The sequence below is a fragment of the Mirounga leonina genome, unplaced genomic scaffold (genome assembly GCF_011800145.1).
Source record: "Mirounga leonina isolate KUSES-001 unplaced genomic scaffold, KU_Mleo_1.0 Mir_199, whole genome shotgun sequence".
NCBI lineage: Eukaryota > Metazoa > Chordata > Mammalia > Carnivora > Phocidae > Mirounga > Mirounga leonina.
This window is the reverse complement of record NW_023270498.1, coordinates 393838-412662: the sequence shown is the minus strand read 5'-3', so window position 1 is coordinate 412662 and position 18825 is coordinate 393838. Positions and strand designations below refer to the sequence as shown.

Below are 18825 nucleotides of genomic sequence, written 5' to 3'. Positions count from 1 at the left end.
GAACCACTGCCCTGGGGCAATTCATCTGGTTCTGACTTTATTTACAACTAGTTAGAGCCCCTAGACTGTGAAGATGTTCATTGGTCGATATTAGTCCAGTCGAGATGGTAGCATTGCTATCGCTAGAGAAGTTGACCTAGGGTTTCATCATTTTGTAGGACACCGGCCAACTTCGTACCCAACGAGCAGTCCTCCTGTTTCTCCAAGTGTTGGTAAATACCCAGTTCCTCCAAATGCTCTTGGAACCGGTCCTACCCTATCACTGCTTCCCTCATTAATTCAGTCTCGTCGAAGGGCAGCTTTGGCAGGTGCTCACTCCGTGTCTGCACGGGCGTGGTGTTTGGGGCCCGCCGAGGATCGTGCTTGGGCGGACACCGAGGACACGGCGTGTGCCGAGCGTTATGTACGCAGACGATGCACACGCGAGAGCACGCAACCCACGCGTACATATGCGTGTCTCACGACCACGGCACGGCACAGCCTCCACCCTGCAACGAGCTCGTTCCACTGAGTGTTCGTGCCCGCTCGCCAGCGCGCGTTCACTCCCGGCGCCGTTAGCCGGACACACGCCGCCCGCCCGCTGCGGGGACCCGGCCCCCCAGACCGGCTCTCCACCCGGAAAGGGGCGGCGCTCCGCCCACCACGTGACAACACCGGGCTCACGTGACGCGGCCCAAGCCACACCCCTTCCGCCCGCTTGCAACATGGCCGCTGGGCGCCCTCGGTGCCGCCGTGCCGGGCCTTCCCGCGCCTAGGAGCCCCTTAGGGGCTCGCGTGCGGTTCTCCGCGAGGCTGCGCGGGAAAGCCGGCCGGCGGCGGGGGCGGGGCTGCGGTGCGGGCGCCCCGGTGCCACCCGGCCGGGCCCGACGAGCGGCGGCCGGGCGGGCGCGGGCCGGAAGTTGCGCTGGCGGCGGAGCCGTTACCGCAGCGGGCCGGAAGTGGCCGTGGGCCGGCGTCCGGGCGGCGCCCGCGGTGAGCAGCGTCTCTGCGGCCGGCGACGCCATGGAGCCCGGGGCGGCCGAGCTGTACGACCAGGCCCTGCTGGGCATCCTGCAGCACGTGGGCAACGTCCAGGACTTCCTGCGCGTGCTCTTCGGCTTCCTCTACCGCAAGACGGACTTCTACCGCCTGCTGCGCCACCCGTCCGACCGCATGGGCTTCCCGCCCGGGGCGGCGCAGGCCCTGGTGCTGCAGGTAGCGCGCGGCGGGCGGGCGGGCGGCCGCGGGCGCGGGGTGCGGGGCGGGGGGAGCCCTCCGCTCCGGCCTCAGTTTCCCCCCGACGCTCCCCGGCCCCGCCTCCCGCGCGCTCGCCGGGACGCCGCTGGAGTTCCTGGCCTGCGGGAGCGGGAGCGGGCGCGGCCGGCGCTCGGGTGCGGGCGGGAGCCCGCGGGGGCGGGAGGGCGGGGAGGGCAGGGGTCCGCCCGTCCCCGCGGGGCGCGCTGCGTGCGCGCTGGGGACGGGGAGCGGGCACGACGCGGCGAGCAGGCGTGTGCCGACGGCGCGCGCGTCGTCAGCGGCCGCACGCGTCGGCCGAGCGCCGGCGACCAGCCTGGCCCGGGACGCGGTGACAGCGCCGTGCAGGGCCGACCAGGGAGCGGGGTAGGGGCGGTGGTCTGGAAGTCAGAGGAACGTCTTGAGGGCAGCTGGGGTTGAGCCTGGCGGTGGGACCCTGAGAAGGTGGAACTGCTGGGGGCACCTCCCGTGGCTCCGTGGTGCTTCACGTCTAGTTTGCTGGGCGCCGGCCGCTGGCGTCTCCTGAAGTGCTGCTGCGAGCGGCGGCTGGCCGGGTGTCTCGGTCCTCCGCTTGGGTGGAGACGCAGGAGCTCGGGCTGTCGGAGCGACCGCCGGGGTGATGGGCTCCGTTCCGGGGCTTCGGTGGCCGGAAGGCTGTCGGACGGCTTCCCAGAGGCCCTTAGGGAGGGAAGTGCCCCGAAATCGATACGGTCCGGCCTTGCGTCGCAGATGAGGTGCCCGTTCAGCAGGGTTAGCTGATTTCGCCAAACTCCTCGTGGAGCTGGAGCGCAGCACCTCATCGGCAGGGTTCCAGATCCTTCCGCTCCGTTACTTGGTCCATAGCAGGGTGGGAGAACATCAGTAGCTCGCAGGAAGGACGTGGAGAAGCAGAAGGAAGGTTTACTGAGCACCCAGATGTACTAGTTTCCACCTCAGGTGTTACTTTATTTTATTTTTTATTTTTTTAAAAGATTTTATTTATATATTTGACGGAGAGAGACCCAGCGAGAGAGGGAACACAAGCAGGCAAGCAGGGGGAGTGGGAGAGGGAGAAGCAGGCTTCCGGCTGAGCAGGGAGCCCGATGCGGGGCTCGATCCCAGGACCCCGGGATCATGACCTGAGCCGAAGGCAGACGCTCAACGACTGAGCCACCCGGGCGCCCCCTCAGGTGTTACTTTATTTAATCCCACGAACCTGAAAGGTTGGCCTTTGCCCTTGTTGCACAGATGATCTGGTCACAGTGAATGACGTGGCTGTTCTGTTTCAGACCTGGGGACCAGTTTAATGAAGGGCTGAGTTGGAGATGATCTGTGGTTTCAAACTGGAACCAGTGACTGGAATGGTGATAATGCGGCCACTGAGCTGCGCCCTGAGTTGAGGGGGAGAAGTGTAGTTTTAGACAAGTTGGAAGAGCAGACGGAAGTCCCTGCTCGCGGGCTTTTGGAACCACGGGGCAGGGTGTTGCGGGAGATGAGGAACCAGAGTGGTTTGAGGGAAAGAAGAGCTGACCGTGGAGGGCAGCACCTGGGGGGATGATCTCAGCGGAGGGATGGGAGAAGCAGGGGCTGCATGCACGGTTGGGGATGAAGGCAGTGGGCAGGGCAGGAGGGTCCACAGAAACCCAGGGGCCGCTTTCCAGCGTTTCCTGGAGTTGGTTCTAACAGTCTGCGGTGCCTGAGGACCTTTAAGAGAGCAGACGTGCCCCGGGTGTTTTGTCGGGCAGCTGAGGGCGAGTCCCGGGGAGCTGTTGTTCTCTGCTTGATACCCTGTGCTCGTCCTGGGTCCAGTTTGAGAAGCCTGCTTACTGAGGCCTGTTGCCCAGGAATCAGGAAGGACGGCTCCGTGTGGGCCTCACTGAACCTGCTGGGAGAGTCCTCTGTGTCAGCAGAGAAGGTTGACGGGAGGTCACAGACCTCTCTGCCAGCCCCACACAGCTGTGGTTGTCGAGCGTGGAGCCACGGGAGTGGCGAAGCAGGCGACAGGTTAGAGGAGGGTGGAGGGGGCAGAGTCGGCAGATGCCGTGGAGCATCGGGCCCTGCGTCCAGGGAGGTCCCAGGGCTGAGGGGCAGGGTTAGGATGAAGGGCTGGGCCGTCAGGGTGAGTGCCTCTGAGGGTGAAGTCAGTGCTATAAACACGGGGCTGGGAGGTGTCGTGTCCGGGGCTCAGGTTCCCGGAGGGAGTAGAAGTGGGTCTGGGATCGATGCCTGGTTTCCGCCTTAGCATCACATGGGTCTTCCTCTGCGTGTGTGGCCTTTCTGTGGAGTGCCACTTGGATGAGCTTGGTTTTTCCTCATCTTTGAAACTTCAGTGCTGCCTTGCTCACAGCATCTTCCTGAAGGTTTTGAGAGAACGTAAGAGCATTTGGCGTAGTTCAGTAGTTAGTGACTTTCTGTTTTGTCTTCCTGCTCTGTGCGGGGAACGGGACTATTTGATAGACGTGTGCATTCTAGCCTCTTGGAACAGGGCTCCGACCCACCTGTCACCATTTTTTTAGAGCAGTTTTAGGTTCAGGGCACAGCGGAGGGGCTGGTGCAGAGTTCCCGAGCACCTTCTGTCTCCACCAGAGGGGGCCTTTGCTGCAGTCCATGAACCCGTGCGCCTTCCACCCCGGAACACCCAAGCCCTGGTTGGCTTTAGTGTTCTCTCTTGGTGATGCGCATTTTCTGCGGTTTGGACAAACATATAATGACAGGTATCCACCACACAGAGTATGTTCCACTGCTGGAAAAATCTCCTGTGCTCCACTTACTCGTTCCTTCCTCCCACCCCATCCTGGCCACCATGGATCTTTACCGTCTCCGTTGTTTTACCTTTTCCAGAATGTCCTAGAATTGGAATCATGCAGAATATGTATAGACTTTCTTGATTGGCTTCTTTGACTTAGTAACGTGATTTCAGTTTCCTCCAGGTCTTTTCACGGCGTGATAGCTCATTTCATTTTAGCACAGAGTGATAAATATTCCCCTGTCTGGATGGACCGTTCACCCACCGACAGACACCTTGGTTGCTGCCGAGTTGTGGCATTTATGAATGACGCTGCTGTAACACCCGTGTGCAGGTTTCTGTATGGATGTGTTTTCAACTTCTCTGGGGACATAGCAGGGAGCAAGGTTGTCCCCCCAGCCCCCCAAGGAGACTCTCCCAGCCGTCCTGCCTCCAGCTACCGTAGATGGCCCCACCTCTATCAGAGCTGTGGCATTTCCTCCGGTAGTCTCCTGGGGAACGTGCGCCTTTCTTCAGGGTCTGCTGCAGAGCCCCTTCCTCCCAAGGAACTTTCGTAGATTTCCGGGACTGGAGTGAACATCTGTATGCTTATCGTGAGGGACCACAGCTGCTCCTCACGCCCCTCCTTTTGGCATTGCCGTGAGTGGGTCTGTGCCCGTGAAAGGTGCACACGAAACGCCGTGTTTCCGGTGTCCTTTGTGAGTGGAGAGTCCCAGCGCTTGCATGGATGTCACTGTGTCCCAGGAAAGGGTAAGGGCTGGTCCTCACACCACAGTCGAGTTCTTAGAGGGCGGGAGCTGTCGTTTGGATTTTTTGTGTTCCTTGCCCGTTGTAGGCACGTTGTAGGTTGTTTGTGGAATTGATTGCCAAGTTCTCTTTCTTTTTTTAAAGATGACATATTTATTTGTCAGAGAGAGAGAGCGCATTAGCAGGGGCAGAGGCAGAAGCAGACTCCCCGCTGAGCAGGGAGCCCAATGCGGGGCTCGATCCCAGGACCCCGGGATCACAACCTGAGCCGAAGGCAGGCACTTAACTGACGGGGCCCCCCAGGCGCCCCCATTGCCAGGTTTCTGAGAGCCACACGTCGCCTGCATCTGTGCAGTGTGGGGAGACGGCAGCAGCCTGGTTCTCTGGTTTATGCTTTGTGGTTTCAGCTCGATTCTCATCTTCTCTTCTTGAGCCTAAGTTGTTGGCACCTTTGCAGCTCTTGGTACCAGGACGGTGTGTTCTTTCCATGGCAAACAAGTCTTACTGGGCGCTGTGAATAAAAGGAGGACAGAGAGACCACGTAGTGACGCATCCTTTGGTCCCCGGAGTTGGGCTCATGGGCGTGTAGGTGTCATGGCCTGCAGGGTTTCAGTTCTGCTGATGCTGGAACGCCTGTTAAAGATTGCTTCGGAGCAGCTTCGGGTGAAGTTGAAGTGTGTTGGCGTTGTGCGAACGTGTTGTGGTCTCCTGTTTTGTCATCCTCTTCTGAACCAGAGTTTACTACCTTCCTACGGCATGTGTGGTCTAGTACTGGGCAGGCGAACTCATTGTCGGATTGCTGTTTGATTTTAGGTATTCACGGCCTTCGACCACATGGCCCGTCAGGACGACGAGAAGAGGAGGAAGGAGCTGGAGGAGAAGGCCAGGAGGAAGGAGGCAGAGGAGGCCGTGGCGGCCGCCGTTGAGCAAGAGCCAGTCCCCGCCCCGGGACAGGAGGTGGAGGTCGGCCTCGGCGCAGACTCGGGCGGGCCTCAGGGACCACCGGGCCCACGGGGTGCCGGGCCGGAGGCGGCCCCCAGCTCGGGGGAGGCAGAGCCTCCAGGGGCTCAGGCGGGTGCCCCCGAACTGCCGAAGGAACCCCCAGCTCTTCCCAAGTAAGGATTTCTACTTTGCGGTTCCTTTCTTGCTTGGCAGCTGGTGGTTAGCTTGGTCCAGGAGTGGTTCTCCCCTGGTGCCACGCCGACTGTGTCCGCATTTATGTTTGTAAACTGCGTTACGGGGCTTTGGGTACACGGGACGGGAGGTCAGTTGGCTGCTGTCTTTTCCTCCCTCGAAGGCGGGTAGTAAGCTGCCTGTCGTACGGCCAGCTCAGAGCCGCAGTTAGAGCACTGGGCGCCCAGCGGCCTTCCCTGAGACCTGCCCGCCTGTGTGGCCCAGTGGCTCGGGGTCTCGGCTCTGTCCTTTCTCTTCGGAGCACTCCTGGGGTGCGGGCCCCTGGTCCTGTCGGTGGCATGGGTGACCGTGGGCCCAGAGTCCCCTTGGAGACTGCCACTTAGTGAATGGATTACCTGGCACGCAGTGTTACCTGTGGCTCGGTGTTCTCCTTTGTAAAGTGGAGGTGAGAGGGCCGGCACCTGCCTCAGGCTGCTGCCGCTGTCACCGGGGCCGAGGCCGAGGCCGCGTGGCTGGCGCGACACCCTGGTTGCCGGTCCTTCACCGCTCCACGTGGGTGCACAGGCTGCTCGCTCCCGTGTGGGAGCCGTGGTGGGCTCTGAAAGGCAGCCTGATGCTCCCGGCCTGCTCCGTTCTAGCACAGTCCTCCGTCTTCCCTCTTGGATAGGACTGCTCCCGCCGTCGTCCCTCCTCTGTCCTAACTTCCCTGCGGTTCTTCCTTCTCCGTGCATCTCTCTGACCTGTTCCTGTGTCTCTGTGGTTCCTGGATAGCGAAGCAAAGCCAACAGTCTGCAGTGACGTAAAACGCAGAGTTGGTGGGGGGGATACATTTTGTGAAGCTGATGGGGGGCAAAAGTGCAGAGGCGAAAGGCCAGGCTGAACCGTGGGGTTCAGAGACCGCAGTGTCGGGTGCACGAATGGGCTGGTGCAGAAGAGCAGGGCGTGGATATGGAACTTGGGTCAAGAAGGGGCAAAGTGGGGTCCGGGACCTGGATGTGGACGGGTTCTTGGGCAGAGGGCGGAGATCCGATAGTTACTTTCAGCCCAAAGATCTTTTTCCAGCATTTCCCGTAGTGTAGTGCAGGTCTGCTGCTGAGGCATCCTTTCCGCTTTCAGTTGTCTGAAAGTCTTTATTTGATCCTCATTTCTGAGAATGTGTTTGCTGTCTGTAGAATTCCAGGCTGACACTTCTTTTTCAACACTTTAAAGAATTCTGTTGTCTTCTGATAAGTAAGTGTTCTTTGTTCCCCTTTATGGGTCCTCTGGGTGCTTGTAAGGTAGTTATGATTAGTCTCAGTGATCTGGTTACCACCTGCTTTGGGGTGGTGTTCTCCGAGTTTGCACCGCTGGGGTTTCTGGGCTTTGTTCTGCCCTGTCGTGTGTACCCCTTTTTGAGACTCTCTTCCTCCTTTGGAGCGGTTTCTATTGCCCTGTCGTCGCCTTTATTGTCTTTTCTCCTTTAGTGTCTAATCCTCAGTTAAACTCCTCAGTATGATTTTATTTCATATAATGGATTTTTCGGCTCTGCATTTCCTGTTGATTCTCTTCTATGGCTTTGATCTCTACCTTCGTTGTTTCTCTTGAAGTTGTTTAATATGTTTGTAATAGCTGTTTAAAGACTTGATCTGCTAATTCCATCATTTCTGTAATGTTTTGTTTTGTTGGCTGCTTTCTCCTGATTTTGGGTCACATTTTCCTTCTTTACATATGTGGTAATTTTTTTTTTTTAAAGATTTTATTTAACTGAGAGCGAGCCAGTGCGTGCGTGTGCAAGTAGGGGGAGAGGGAGAGAGAGAATCTCAAGCAGACTCTGTGTTGAGCGAGGAGCCTGACTCCGGGCTCGATCTCAGGACCCCAAGATCACAACCTGAACCGAAATCAAGAGTCAGATACTTAACCCCACTGAGCGACCCAGGCGCCCCATATCTGGTAATTTTTTATTGGATGCCTGCCATTGTGGACGTTATGTAGCTGCATCTCTGGGTTTTGTTTTCTTCCTTTAAAGAGTGTTGAGTTTTGTTCTCAAAGGTAGTTATTTGCAGATCAGTATGATCTTTCAGAAGCTTGTTTTTAAACTTGTGGGGGTATGTCCATAGCAACTTTGATTCTACGGCTAGTTCTCCTTGTTCTAGAACATGGCCCTGTTGGGTTCTCCAGAATGTTCTGTTGTTGCTGCTTGAAACAGGAACACCTTCCACCCCTTTGTTAGCTTTGGGGTCATGCGGGCTAGTTCCCAGGAGTGTCTGCCCTCCCCCTTGCGTCACACTCGGGGACAGGTGACTGCAAAGACCCAGAGACCCTGTGCAGTTTTCTGAGTTCTTTCTCTGTGTAGCTGCCCTGTTCTAGGGGGTCTTTGCATAAAATATTTAGATATCAGAGTGAAGACTGAGCATACAGTTAATCGCTTTAGTTTTATTTATTCCAGCATTAGTCGTTTCAGCAAAATTTTGGAAGAAAGTGCTGCATTTTCATTTGGGGAATGGTTATGGACATTTATAAACTGTTTTAAAGAGGCTGACTGATGTGGGGATGGTGACGGCCCATTTTCTGTGGCAGCCTGGCCGGGCCCCATCCCTGGGTGTTGCTGAGAGGGTGTGTGGTGGAGGTGCTCAGCGTCCACGACCAGGTGGCTTCCGGTAAGGGTCATCATCTCAGGTGACCCGAGTGGGCTTGACCGTCCGTTGAAGGGCACTGAAGGCAGAGCCAGGGCTTCCCTGAAGCCGAAGAAATCCCCGCCATGGACGGCAGCTTCACCCCCTTTCTGGCCTGCCCTGTGGGCTGTAGAGTGGCTCAGCCAGCCACCGCGGCTACGTGCGCCGTTCCTGATGCAGCTCTGAATGCGTGCGCGGATGTGCTGCTGGTTCTGTCTCTGGTGAACCCTGATGTTCGCAGACACTCTTGTCCTGGAGTGTTGTGTGACAGGAGCAGTTTTCAAAGGGATAATGAATTTGGAAACATTGGAGGTTGTAGGCATGCAGAGGAAAAGGCCAGCAGGAAATCGGTGATGAGTAGTGGTTGTCAGGAAGTGGTGGATTTGGGTCTCATTGTCCTCGTCCCCCCAGTACTCTCTTTCCTAATTTTCCTGCAGTGAACATACATTTTATTTTGCTGATATTTTTTTTGCATTTTATTTATTATTTTTTAAGATTTTATTTATTTATTTGATGTGGGGGGGGGAGTGAGCACGAGCAGGGGGAGCGGCAGGCAGAGGGGGAAGCAGGCTGTCCGCCGAGCAAGGAGCCCGATGTGGGACTTGATTCCAGGACTCTGAGATCATGACCTGAGCTGAAGGCAGATACTTAAGTGAGTCACCGAGGTGCCCCCCCCTTTTTTTGCATGTTAAAAATAATTCTTAGAGGAGCAAAGAAGAGCAAAGGGTCTTCGTCTCTGAGCGTTGACCCCTTGCCTTCTCCTCTCTTTCACAGCAAAGTTCGGAGTCATCTTTCGTCCATGGGTACAGGGATTGCTGGCCATTCCTGGCACAAGAGTGGATCTTGTGAGACAGGCATATGTCCCCATTACATTACAGAGGAGATTGGCTTATCATCCAAGGTCTTATCTTGACTCATGGAAGAGGAAAAGAAAGTGAGTAAATGATTGAAATAATGGAAGAGTGGCTTAAGGCTCTATGCCCAGCATGGAGCCCAGTGCACTGCTTGAACTCATGACCTTAAGATCAAGACCTGAGCTGAGATCAAGAGTCAGACACTCAACCAGCTGAGCCACCCAGGCGCCCCAAGAGTGACAAGAATTTTCAACAATAAGATTATTTTCTGACAAAACTAATAACTGTACTTTGACACGTATAGATAATTTTTTTTTTTTTGTTAAAGATTTTATTTATTTATTTATTTGAGAGAGAGAGAGCAGGAGAGTGGGGAGGGTCTGAGGGAGAAGCAGACTCCCTGCCGAGCAGGGAGCCCGATGCCGGACTCGATCCCGGGACTCCAGGATCATGACCTGAGCCGAAGGCAGTCGCTTAACCAACTGAGCCACCCAGGCGCCCTGACACATATAGATAATTTTTAAAATCGTTTCCCATCAATTATCTTTGCTGTTGCTGAAGTCATGGCTTTCTTATTGCTCCCCGACGCTACCTCTAGGGCACAGGAAACAGGCCTAAAAGGACATTAAAGAATTTATATCAGTAGGAATAATTTTTATTACAAAATTCTTATTTTCTTGATGATATTATTAAAAAGTAAAAAAAGAAAGGAATTCCTACAAACCTTATCCAAAGAGAGAATTTGGTTGTGATTCCTGGGTTGGGAATGGCTGCCTTGTTGTCTCACAGAGACCCAGTTTTTCTGTTCTTGAACCAACAAGTTGTGTCCTGGGCTAGAATCAGAGCGAGCTGCATGAGTTTGGGGCCAGCGTGGGTCCAGAGCGACAGGGGCGTGTGCCGGGAAACCTGGTGCCGCAGGACCGACCCTCCCCGGCCCGGGCACCTTCTTCGCCTTCCGGGACTCACTGGCTTCCCGTGCAGACAGCAGGGGCTTGTGGCTCCCACCTCTGGTTGCAGCGGGCGGGCAGTGTTGTGGAAGGTCTGGAAAGACAGTGTGGAAGCCGTCCTTCCCTTCGTTCTCCCTTCAGTGCTGCCCCTCGTGCCTCCCGTCAGTGCCCCGGATGGTGTGTCCTATAAACTGTAGCCCTCTGGGGTTCCGTTGACTGACTGACATAGGTGGGGGCTCTGTATGTGAGCACACGGAAGCACTGCCTGTTCTGCCCCCACCCCCGCCCACCCCGCACGTCCAGAAGCCCTTTACCTGCAGTCTGGGCCTGAGCTGGCTGATTTCTGCTACTCCTGTTTGCCGCCCCCCTGCTGGTGGTCCTGCCCTGTCGGCCGGGAGAGTCACACGTACGCTGCTTGGATCTAAACAGGTTCAGCCTGCACACCGGGGCAGGAAGGGAGACAGCGCGGTGCAGGTTTCTGCGTCCTCCGCGTGCGTGTCTGTCGTCGGCTGTTTGTCGTGTGCAGTGCGGTGATGAGGCCTACTTACCGGAGCGTGGCGTGCCTGTCTGCAGACAGGTGAGGCTCCGTAGGCCAGGGTCCCGCTTGCCCCTTTGGAGTCACCCCGTCCCCCATCCAGACCTTGCCAACCACAGCTGTTTTCTGCCCGAGTTGGTGCAGGGTACACTTTCTTTTGTACGTAGTTACATGCTGATTTTTATATTAAAGCCACACGTATAGTATTTTGGGGGTCATTGAGGGGATATTTGAGGGAAACTGAATTGGGTCTGATTTTCCCATCGCTGTGACTTTCATTCTGCGTCCTGCCCTGCTGTCATTGTCAGGACCTTTCCAGGGAAGATGCGGAGTGGGGCCCGCCCCACTGCTTCCAGTGCTCGGTTTTACTCCTTAGAGAGGAGATGGAGTTTGGGCACCCAGAGTTCCCTGTGCACAAGGGTGGCGTTTGAGGACGTTGTCTGCACGGAGCGTCCACAGCACACCCTCCTACTAGGTGCTGCCTCGAGTCCCGGGCCGCAGGCTCAGAGGACTCCTGAGGGGCTCGGGAGCTTCCGGAACTGCTGCTCAGCATCACTAGTCCCGTGGGAGGAGGGGGACAGAAGCCAACAGCATCAAAGGCCCTGTCGGGCCCCTGTCAGAGCTCCGTGGGGCTCCCCTCTTGCGCTCCATGCCGGGGCTCTTGTTCTGCAAGGGGGTCTCCTCCCTGGCCTGGGGTCTGGTCCGCGCCGTGGCCGGCGGAGTTCCTGCAGCCCTTCTCTAGGCCAGAAGGTGTCGCTGTAGGTAACGCAGTGATAATTGCGCTTGCTGGTGCCGGCGTGCCTGCCTGAATCCCCAGAGGCTGCTGCGCCTCGTCTGGCTTTTGCCTTTGTAAGTCACAAACAGAATTCTTTAAACGAGAAGAAGAGACAGGAGAAATAGCAGGGAGTAAATTGTGACGTGGAAATGCTGTCTTTGCCCTGGGAGCTGCGCCTGGGTGAGGGACAGGTGCTCCCTGCTGCCGATGCTGAGCGGCGGTGCGTGTGCTGGGTACACCCAGGCCGTCCGCCCCCTGCACAGGATGGGGTGTCCGGGAACCACTGGCGTGCTGACCGCCCCCCCCGGAGGCCTGGGAGAGCACGGGGTGCTAGGCAGCTGCTCGGTGCTTTCTCTGGTTGTGGTGGCAGGGCCTTTGTGTGCAGCTGCTGGAGGGGTCCGGGTGCTTCCTGGGCAGGGGATGGCATGGTGTGGAGGGGAGGTTTCAGGCTTCCTAGTCGTACCCTCGCCCTGCTTCTCCCTCCGGTTCCACTGCCTGCTCCTCCGTGCTCCCGTCCGTGCCCGCCCCTCAGCAGAGCCTGGCAGCGCCTCCGTCCCTCCCTTTTCCTGCAGGTCACTGTGCCCCCCCCTGAGCCCGTGTCGCATCTCGCCGTCCGCTCGCGCTGCTCGTTCCCACTTGTTCCAGCGCTGGGGCCGAGAGCTGCTCTGCCCTGCGTGAGCGGGGCCCCTGGTGTGTGCGTAGCTCCCTTGGTTCTGGGCCCTCGGTGGCCCTGGGGGGCTGCCAGGAGAGCAGAAGGTGCTGCTCCCTGCCGGGGCGTCTGCTGCCTAAGAGCTGGGTTCTTGGGTTTGTGTCTCAGCAGGCCCTTTGCTTGTTGGTCCCGCCCTTTTGAGGTGCCTGTGGTAGGAGGCCCCTTGGTAGAGCCACGTGGACATACCGAAACGCCACCCCAGAGGGCGAGCATTGGCCGAGTCCGTGCGTCACGCCTGCGGAGCGTGATTCCTGGCGCCCGGGGAGCACTCGCGTGGGTGCGGGCTGCTGTTAACAGAACTGCTGCTCTTGAACAAAACCAAGCCGGCCGTTTCTCTTCTAGTTACGCACGAGGGAGGTTATTCGGAAAAGACAGACAGGTGTCTACAGAATAAGGGCACCCCGCCGTCCCCTGCTGACGTGCTGGGAGCTCTTCTGGCTGCTTGTGTGCGTGTTAGTGTGTGCACACGCGCACAGAGAGGTTTACACGGCCGTATTACGCTGGCTTCTCTCTTGCCGAACCTTGTATGCCGAGCCCCTCCCGCCTCCCTGTTGCTGACTCTGCATTCGTGTCGTCCGCCGTGGAGAGTTGTGTGCCTTGGGAGGCTCTGTGCCCACACGAGGGCGTTGGCTGTCATCGTGCGCTCGGAGAGCAGTGGACAGGAAGCCGGGACCGTGGGGATGTCGGCCCGCCCTCCCTGTGGACGCACGCTCGCCTGCTTAGGGGTCGGTGTTCCGTGGCCCCTGGGGTAGCAGCTGCTGCCTGGCCCTCTGAGCACTCGCTCTGAAACCGCCCCTTCTCTACGGACCTCGGGCCTCCGAGCCCTCCGCAGGCTGTGATCTAGGTCCCGAGGCAGGAAGTCCGATTTCGGTTGTCCGTTACGAGTACTTATTTTCTTTCTAGAAGCTGCGTTTTTTCATTCTGCAATGCATTTGTAGCCGACAGGCTTCGGTTTTAGAAGAGGTTCGCCTCACGTCTTACAACAGTGACTTCTGTTGCCTGTGTTCAATCCTGAAAGCGTGTGGGAGCGATGACCTGGCGTCCCAGCCTGTAGGGTGGAGGGCCGCGGGGAGTGCGCGTGTGCGTCGGAGGGGGGGCTGTAGGAAACCCGGGGAGCTCGTCCCCCTGGAAGTGTGTGTTTCCAGATGGAGGACCCAGTGTGCTGCTTTTTACAGGGGAAGAGATTTGCTTAAAACCATACAGTTAAGAGATAGGGCCAGGGTTAGGGGAACTCAGGCAAGAGTCCGTGTGCTCAGAGGCCTGAACTTGGCTGTGTTTGCTTCGCTGTGTTAAGAAAAAAGCAACTATTAGCAGAACCATCTGACAGATGCTTTTTAGAAGTAAAATGGCCTGCTTGTAGTTAAATGTTTTTCTAGGACAGTAGAGAACGTGACTTTGTATGCTAGCTTGTTTCTTTTTCATTGAAAAAGACATATATGCACCTTTCAAAAAATGCATTAGGTAGAATTTAAATACAAAGGAGAGCAGTGCTCTCTGAACCCCCATGCGCTCGCGTCAGCCTCGTTACCTGACCTTTCCCCCTCAGGCGTCATCGTAAAGCAAATTCTACTTCGTCATTTCATCTGTAAATATTTAAAACCAGTGTTTAGGGGCGAGACCCGCGTCGGCTCCCTACTCGGTGGGGAGCCTGCTTTTGCCTCTTCCTCTACTGTTCCCCCGCTTGTGCTCTCTGTCAAATAAATAAATAAAATCTTAAAAAAAAAACCAAACCAGTATTTAAGCTTCCAGTTTTCTTTCTATATTGTACTTAAATAGTAATAAAGATTTGTTGAGATCTACAAATAAGGCTCCAGCCACACATCATTTATTTCTTTTATTTTCTCACAATTTATTTGTTAAAAAAACAAACAAACCCGGGGCGTCTGGCTGGCTCAGTTGGTGGAGCATGTGAATCTCGATCTCGGGGTCGTGAGTTCAGGCCTGATGTTGGCCTGCAGCTCACCTGAAAGAACATCAGGCTGTGGTATGTTGAGTTTCCCACTCTCTGATTGTTACGCGGTGAAGTAAATTGGCAGTTAAATTTAGGGTGAGTATTTTTGAAAGTTACAAGAGTGTGTAGTGGAAGTGAGTTCTCCCTAAAGGGGACCATTGCGCATGCTTTCTTTTGCAAATGTTATGTTTTATACCATTTTTATTTTTCATCTTTGCGTGTATAGTCTCTCTCCTGTCCCCCGTTCCGTACGCTGTGTTGTGTGTGGACTTTCTGTTACACCTCCGAGGGTGCTGGGGGGTCTCCTGGTGCATCCATCTGCTTTGTTGGGTCCTCACGGTGCCCTGGTCAGGTCCACATGCTGCAGTGAAGGACCCAGCCCGGCTGTGTTGGAGAATGTTGGAGATGAGCCGTGGAACTGGGGTTGGCCTTGAAATCACTGGGGCTTTAAAATGCTGATTCCTGGGCCCGCCCGCCGCGATCTGATTGCGTTGTCCTGGGTGGGCCATGTGTCAGGATTTTCAGAAGCTTTCCCGGTGATTCTCACTGTAGCCCAGGTTCCTCCCGACGGCCTCCCAGTGTCCCACGCGGTGCTGCAGGGTCGCTGTTCAGAGTGTGATGAGGTGGTTCCCGGGCTGCTGCCGTCACAAATGATGCTGCACGTGTGTCTTGGACAATGTGTGTGAATATCTGGGGGACGAATTCCCTGGGCAAGAGTGACTGTTTACCAGGGCTTTATTGTAATATGGTGGTGGTTGTTTTTTTTTTAAATATTTTATTTATTTATTTGAGAGAGCGCGAGCGAGCACACGCAGGGGAGCCTCAGAGGGAGAGGGAGAAGCAGACTCCCCGCGGAGCAGGGAGCCCCCCGTGGGGCTCGATCCCAGGACCCTGGGATCTTGACCTGAGCCGAAGGCACACGCTTCACTGACTGGGTGCCCCAGGGGTGCACGTATCTTTTCAGGTTAGCATTTTCATATTCTCTGGGTAAATAACCCAGTAGTGGAATTACTGGATCATATGGTAGTTCTGTTTTTAACTTTTTGAGGAAGCGCCACACTGTTTTCCACAGTGGCTGCACCAGTTTGCATTCCCACCAACAGGGCACGAGGGTTCCTTTTTCCCCATATTCTCACCATATTTCTTGTCATTTTCATTTTAGCCATTCTGACAGGTGTGAGGTGGTATCTTATTGTGGTTTTGATTTGCATTTCCCTGATGATCAGTGATGTGGAGCATCTTTTCATGTGTCTGTTGGCCGTCTGGTTGTCTTCTTTGGAGAAATGTCGGTTCCATGTCTCCTGCCCATTTTTAAACAGGATTACTTGGGTTTTGGGTGTTGACTTGTGTAAGTCCTTTATAGATTTTGGATACTAACCCTTTATCAGGTATGTTTGCAAACATCTTCTCGCATTCCATCGGCTGCCTTTTATTTTGTTGACTGTTCCCTTCGCTGTGCAGAAGCTTTTTATTTTGATGAAGCCCCAATAGTTTATTTTGCTTTTATTTTCCTTGCCTCCGGAGACATATCTAGAAAAATGCTGCTATGGCTGATGTCAGACATTACTGCCGGTGCTCTCTTTCTAGGATTTTTATGGTTTTAGGTCTCACATTTAGGTCTTTCATCCATTTTTTTAGTTTATCTTTGTTTGTGGTGTAAGAAAGTGGTCCAGTGTCATTCTTCTGCATGTGGGTTGTCCAATTTTCCCAATACCATTTGTTGGAGAGACTGTCTTTTTCCCATTGGATATTCTTTCCTGCTTTGTCGAAGATCAGTTGACCATAGAGTTGTGGGTCCATTTCTGGGCTCTCTATTCTGTTCTATTGATCTGTGTGTCTATTTTTGTGCCAGTACCATGCTGTTTTTTTTTTTTTTAAGATTTCATCTATTTATTTGACAGACAGAGACACAGTGAGAGAGGGAACACAAGCAGGGGGAGTGGGAGAGGGAGAAGCAGGCTACCCGCAGAGCAGGGAGCCCAATGCGGGGCTCGATCCCAGGACCCCGGGATCAATACCTGAGCCGAAGGCAGACGCTCAACAACTGAGCCCCCCAGGCGCCCCAGGACCATACTGTTTTGATCACTACAGCTTGGTAATAGAGCTGGAAGTCCGGAATTGTGATGCCGCCAGCTTTGCTTTTCTTTTTCAAGATTTCTTTGGCTAATTGGAGGTCTTTTCTGGTCCTGTACAACTTTTAGGATTGTATGTTCTAGGTCTGTGAAAAATGCTTGTGGTATTTTGATAGGGATTGCATTAAATCTGTAGATTGTTTTGGATATGTAGACATTTTAACAATGTTTGTTCTTTCATCCCATGAGCATGGAATGTCTTCCCATTTTTTGGTGTCCTCGTCAGTTTCTTTCATGAGTGTTTTATAGTCTCCAGAGCGCAGGTCTTTCACCTCCTTGGTTAAGCTTATTCCTAGGTATTTTATTATTTTTGGTGCAGTTGTAAATGGGATTGTTGTCTTAAGTTCTCTTTTTGCTGCTTTGTTATTAGTGCATAGAAATGTAACAGATTTCTGTATGGTGATTTTATATCCTGCAGCTTTACTGAATTTGTTAGTTCTAGTAGCTTTTTGGTGGAGCCTTTAGGGTTTTCTATATCTAGTGTCATGTCATGTGCAAATAGAGTTTTATTTCTTCCTTACCAGTTTGGATGCCCTTTATTCCTTTTTGTTGTCTGATTGCTGTGGCTAGGACTTCCAGTACTACGATGAATAAAAATGGTGAGAGTGGACTGCCCTATCTTGTTCCTGACCTGAGGGAGAAAGCTCTCAGTTTTTCCCCATTGAGTAGGATATTGTAGGTTTTTCATATAAGGCCTTATGTTGAGGTTTATTCCCTCTAAACCTACTTTGTTGAGGGTCTTTATTGTGAATTGATGTTGTATTTTGTCACATGCTTTTTCTGCATCCATTGAAATAATCATATGGTTTTTATCTTTTCTTTTATTGACGTGATGAATCACATTGATTGGGTTGCAAATATTGAACCACCCTTTGCATCCTGGGAATAAGTGCCACTTGATCGTGGTGAATGATGCTTTTAATGTATTGGTACATTTGGTTTGCTAGTATTTTATTGAGAAATTTTGCATCCGTGTTCATCAGCGATATTGGCCTGTAGTTCTCTTTTTTAGTGGACTCTTTGTCTGAATTTGGTATCAGGGCAATGCTTTTGGCCCCGTTTATCTCGTTCACCCTACATCCCAGCGCCTGGAACTTGCCTGGCACATAGTTGGCACTCGGTACCAGCTGAGTGCATGAATGATTCAAGTTTAAAGTCCAGTCAAAAAATAACCCTTTGAACTTGAGCACATCAGGTGAAGGCTGTGACCTAGTAACATTCTGTGTCCCTTGAGTTTTCAGAGTTCTGCCTTTCACGCTGGCATCTGTTTTGCTTGTCCCTGTCGCCTTTTGGGGCAACTCCGTGTTCTTCAGACTCCCTAGCCGGGTCCTGAAGCCGCTGTGGCATTTCCCTGAGAGGTCAGTTGCTCGGGCTCCCTGGCAGCATGAGCCCCAGCGGGACAGAGCCCAGGACTGCGTGCCAGGGCCCTGCTCCACACAGGGCCTCGGGCTTGCGAGCCAGACCGAGGTGGTGGGAGTAATCTGGACTACATGCCTCGTGCCTAGAAGTGGAACCCTCTGGGACGCCCCCGGTGTACGACAAGCAGAGTTTGGGCGTCTGCCTGATGGAGGGCTGGGGCCTCAAGCAGGGCCTGGGTGCTCGAAGCTTGCTGTGAGGACCCTGGGAGTCACATGAGTGTGCATCTGCGCGTCTGCTGGGCCGTGAGCCAAGGAGCCAGGTGTGGAGGCCTGGGTTCGATCTGCTGAGCAAGGCCGGCATGTACTCTGTCTTGTTCCTCTCAGCTTCTGTTTCTTTGTGCTCTCTTTAAAAACTTCGTGTTTGGGGCACCTGGGTGGCTCAGTCGGTTAAGCAACTGCCTTCCGCTCAGGTCATGATCCCAGGGTCCTGGGATCGAATCCCACATCGGGCTCCCCGCTCTGCGGGAAGCCTGCTTCTCCCTCTCCCACTCCCCCTGCTTGTGTTCCCTCTCTCGCTATCTCTCTCTCTGTCAAATAAATAAAATCTTTAAAAAAAAAAAACAACAAAACTTTGTGTTTGTAGATAACTCAGGTCTGCAAAGAAAAATGTTGCAAAGATCATACAAAGAATTCCCGTGTCCCCAGTGTCTTCTGTAGCCAGGGTCTGCTAAGAGCTCCTCTGAACCTTGTTCCCATGTCACCTGTCCTTCCCATAGTGTCCCTAATCCCAGCCCGGGGGCAACCCATGGTCATCACTGCATTCGGGGCACAGTTCCTCCGTCTTGTCTCTCAGGACCTTGGCACTTGTCAGGAGCGTGGACTCCATTTTTCCTGGCGGATGTCCCTTGGTGTGGTGTCGCCGGTGTTCCCCTGTGACCAGCCGAGGTGGTGGCAGTGGCTGCCGTGCTTCCCGGCTGAGGCGTTCCTGTGTCCCCTTTGTCATGCCGTAGGTGTCTTGTTGGAGGTGTGTTGACACTTGGTGTGCATCTTTTTTCCCCACGTACTTTTGCCCAC

General features: G+C 54.4%; 1 protein-coding gene across 2 annotated transcripts in view; it reads left to right on the top strand.

Moving 5' to 3' along the window:
- The first annotated feature begins 900 nt into the window (after positions 1 to 900).
- Positions 901 to 18825, top strand: part of NUDCD3 (NudC domain containing 3) — a 59105-nt gene continuing 41180 nt past the window's right edge. The window contains exons 1-2 of one of the 2 annotated variants that reach the window (XM_035026429.1): positions 901 to 1194; positions 5519 to 5820. In XM_035026429.1, coding sequence (XP_034882320.1) covers positions 1003 to 1194; positions 5519 to 5820 — 494 coding nt within the window. In that variant the 5' untranslated portion in view covers positions 901 to 1002. The remainder of the gene's footprint in view (positions 1195 to 5518; positions 5821 to 18825) is intronic. The other variant, XM_035026428.1, reaches the window with a different exon arrangement.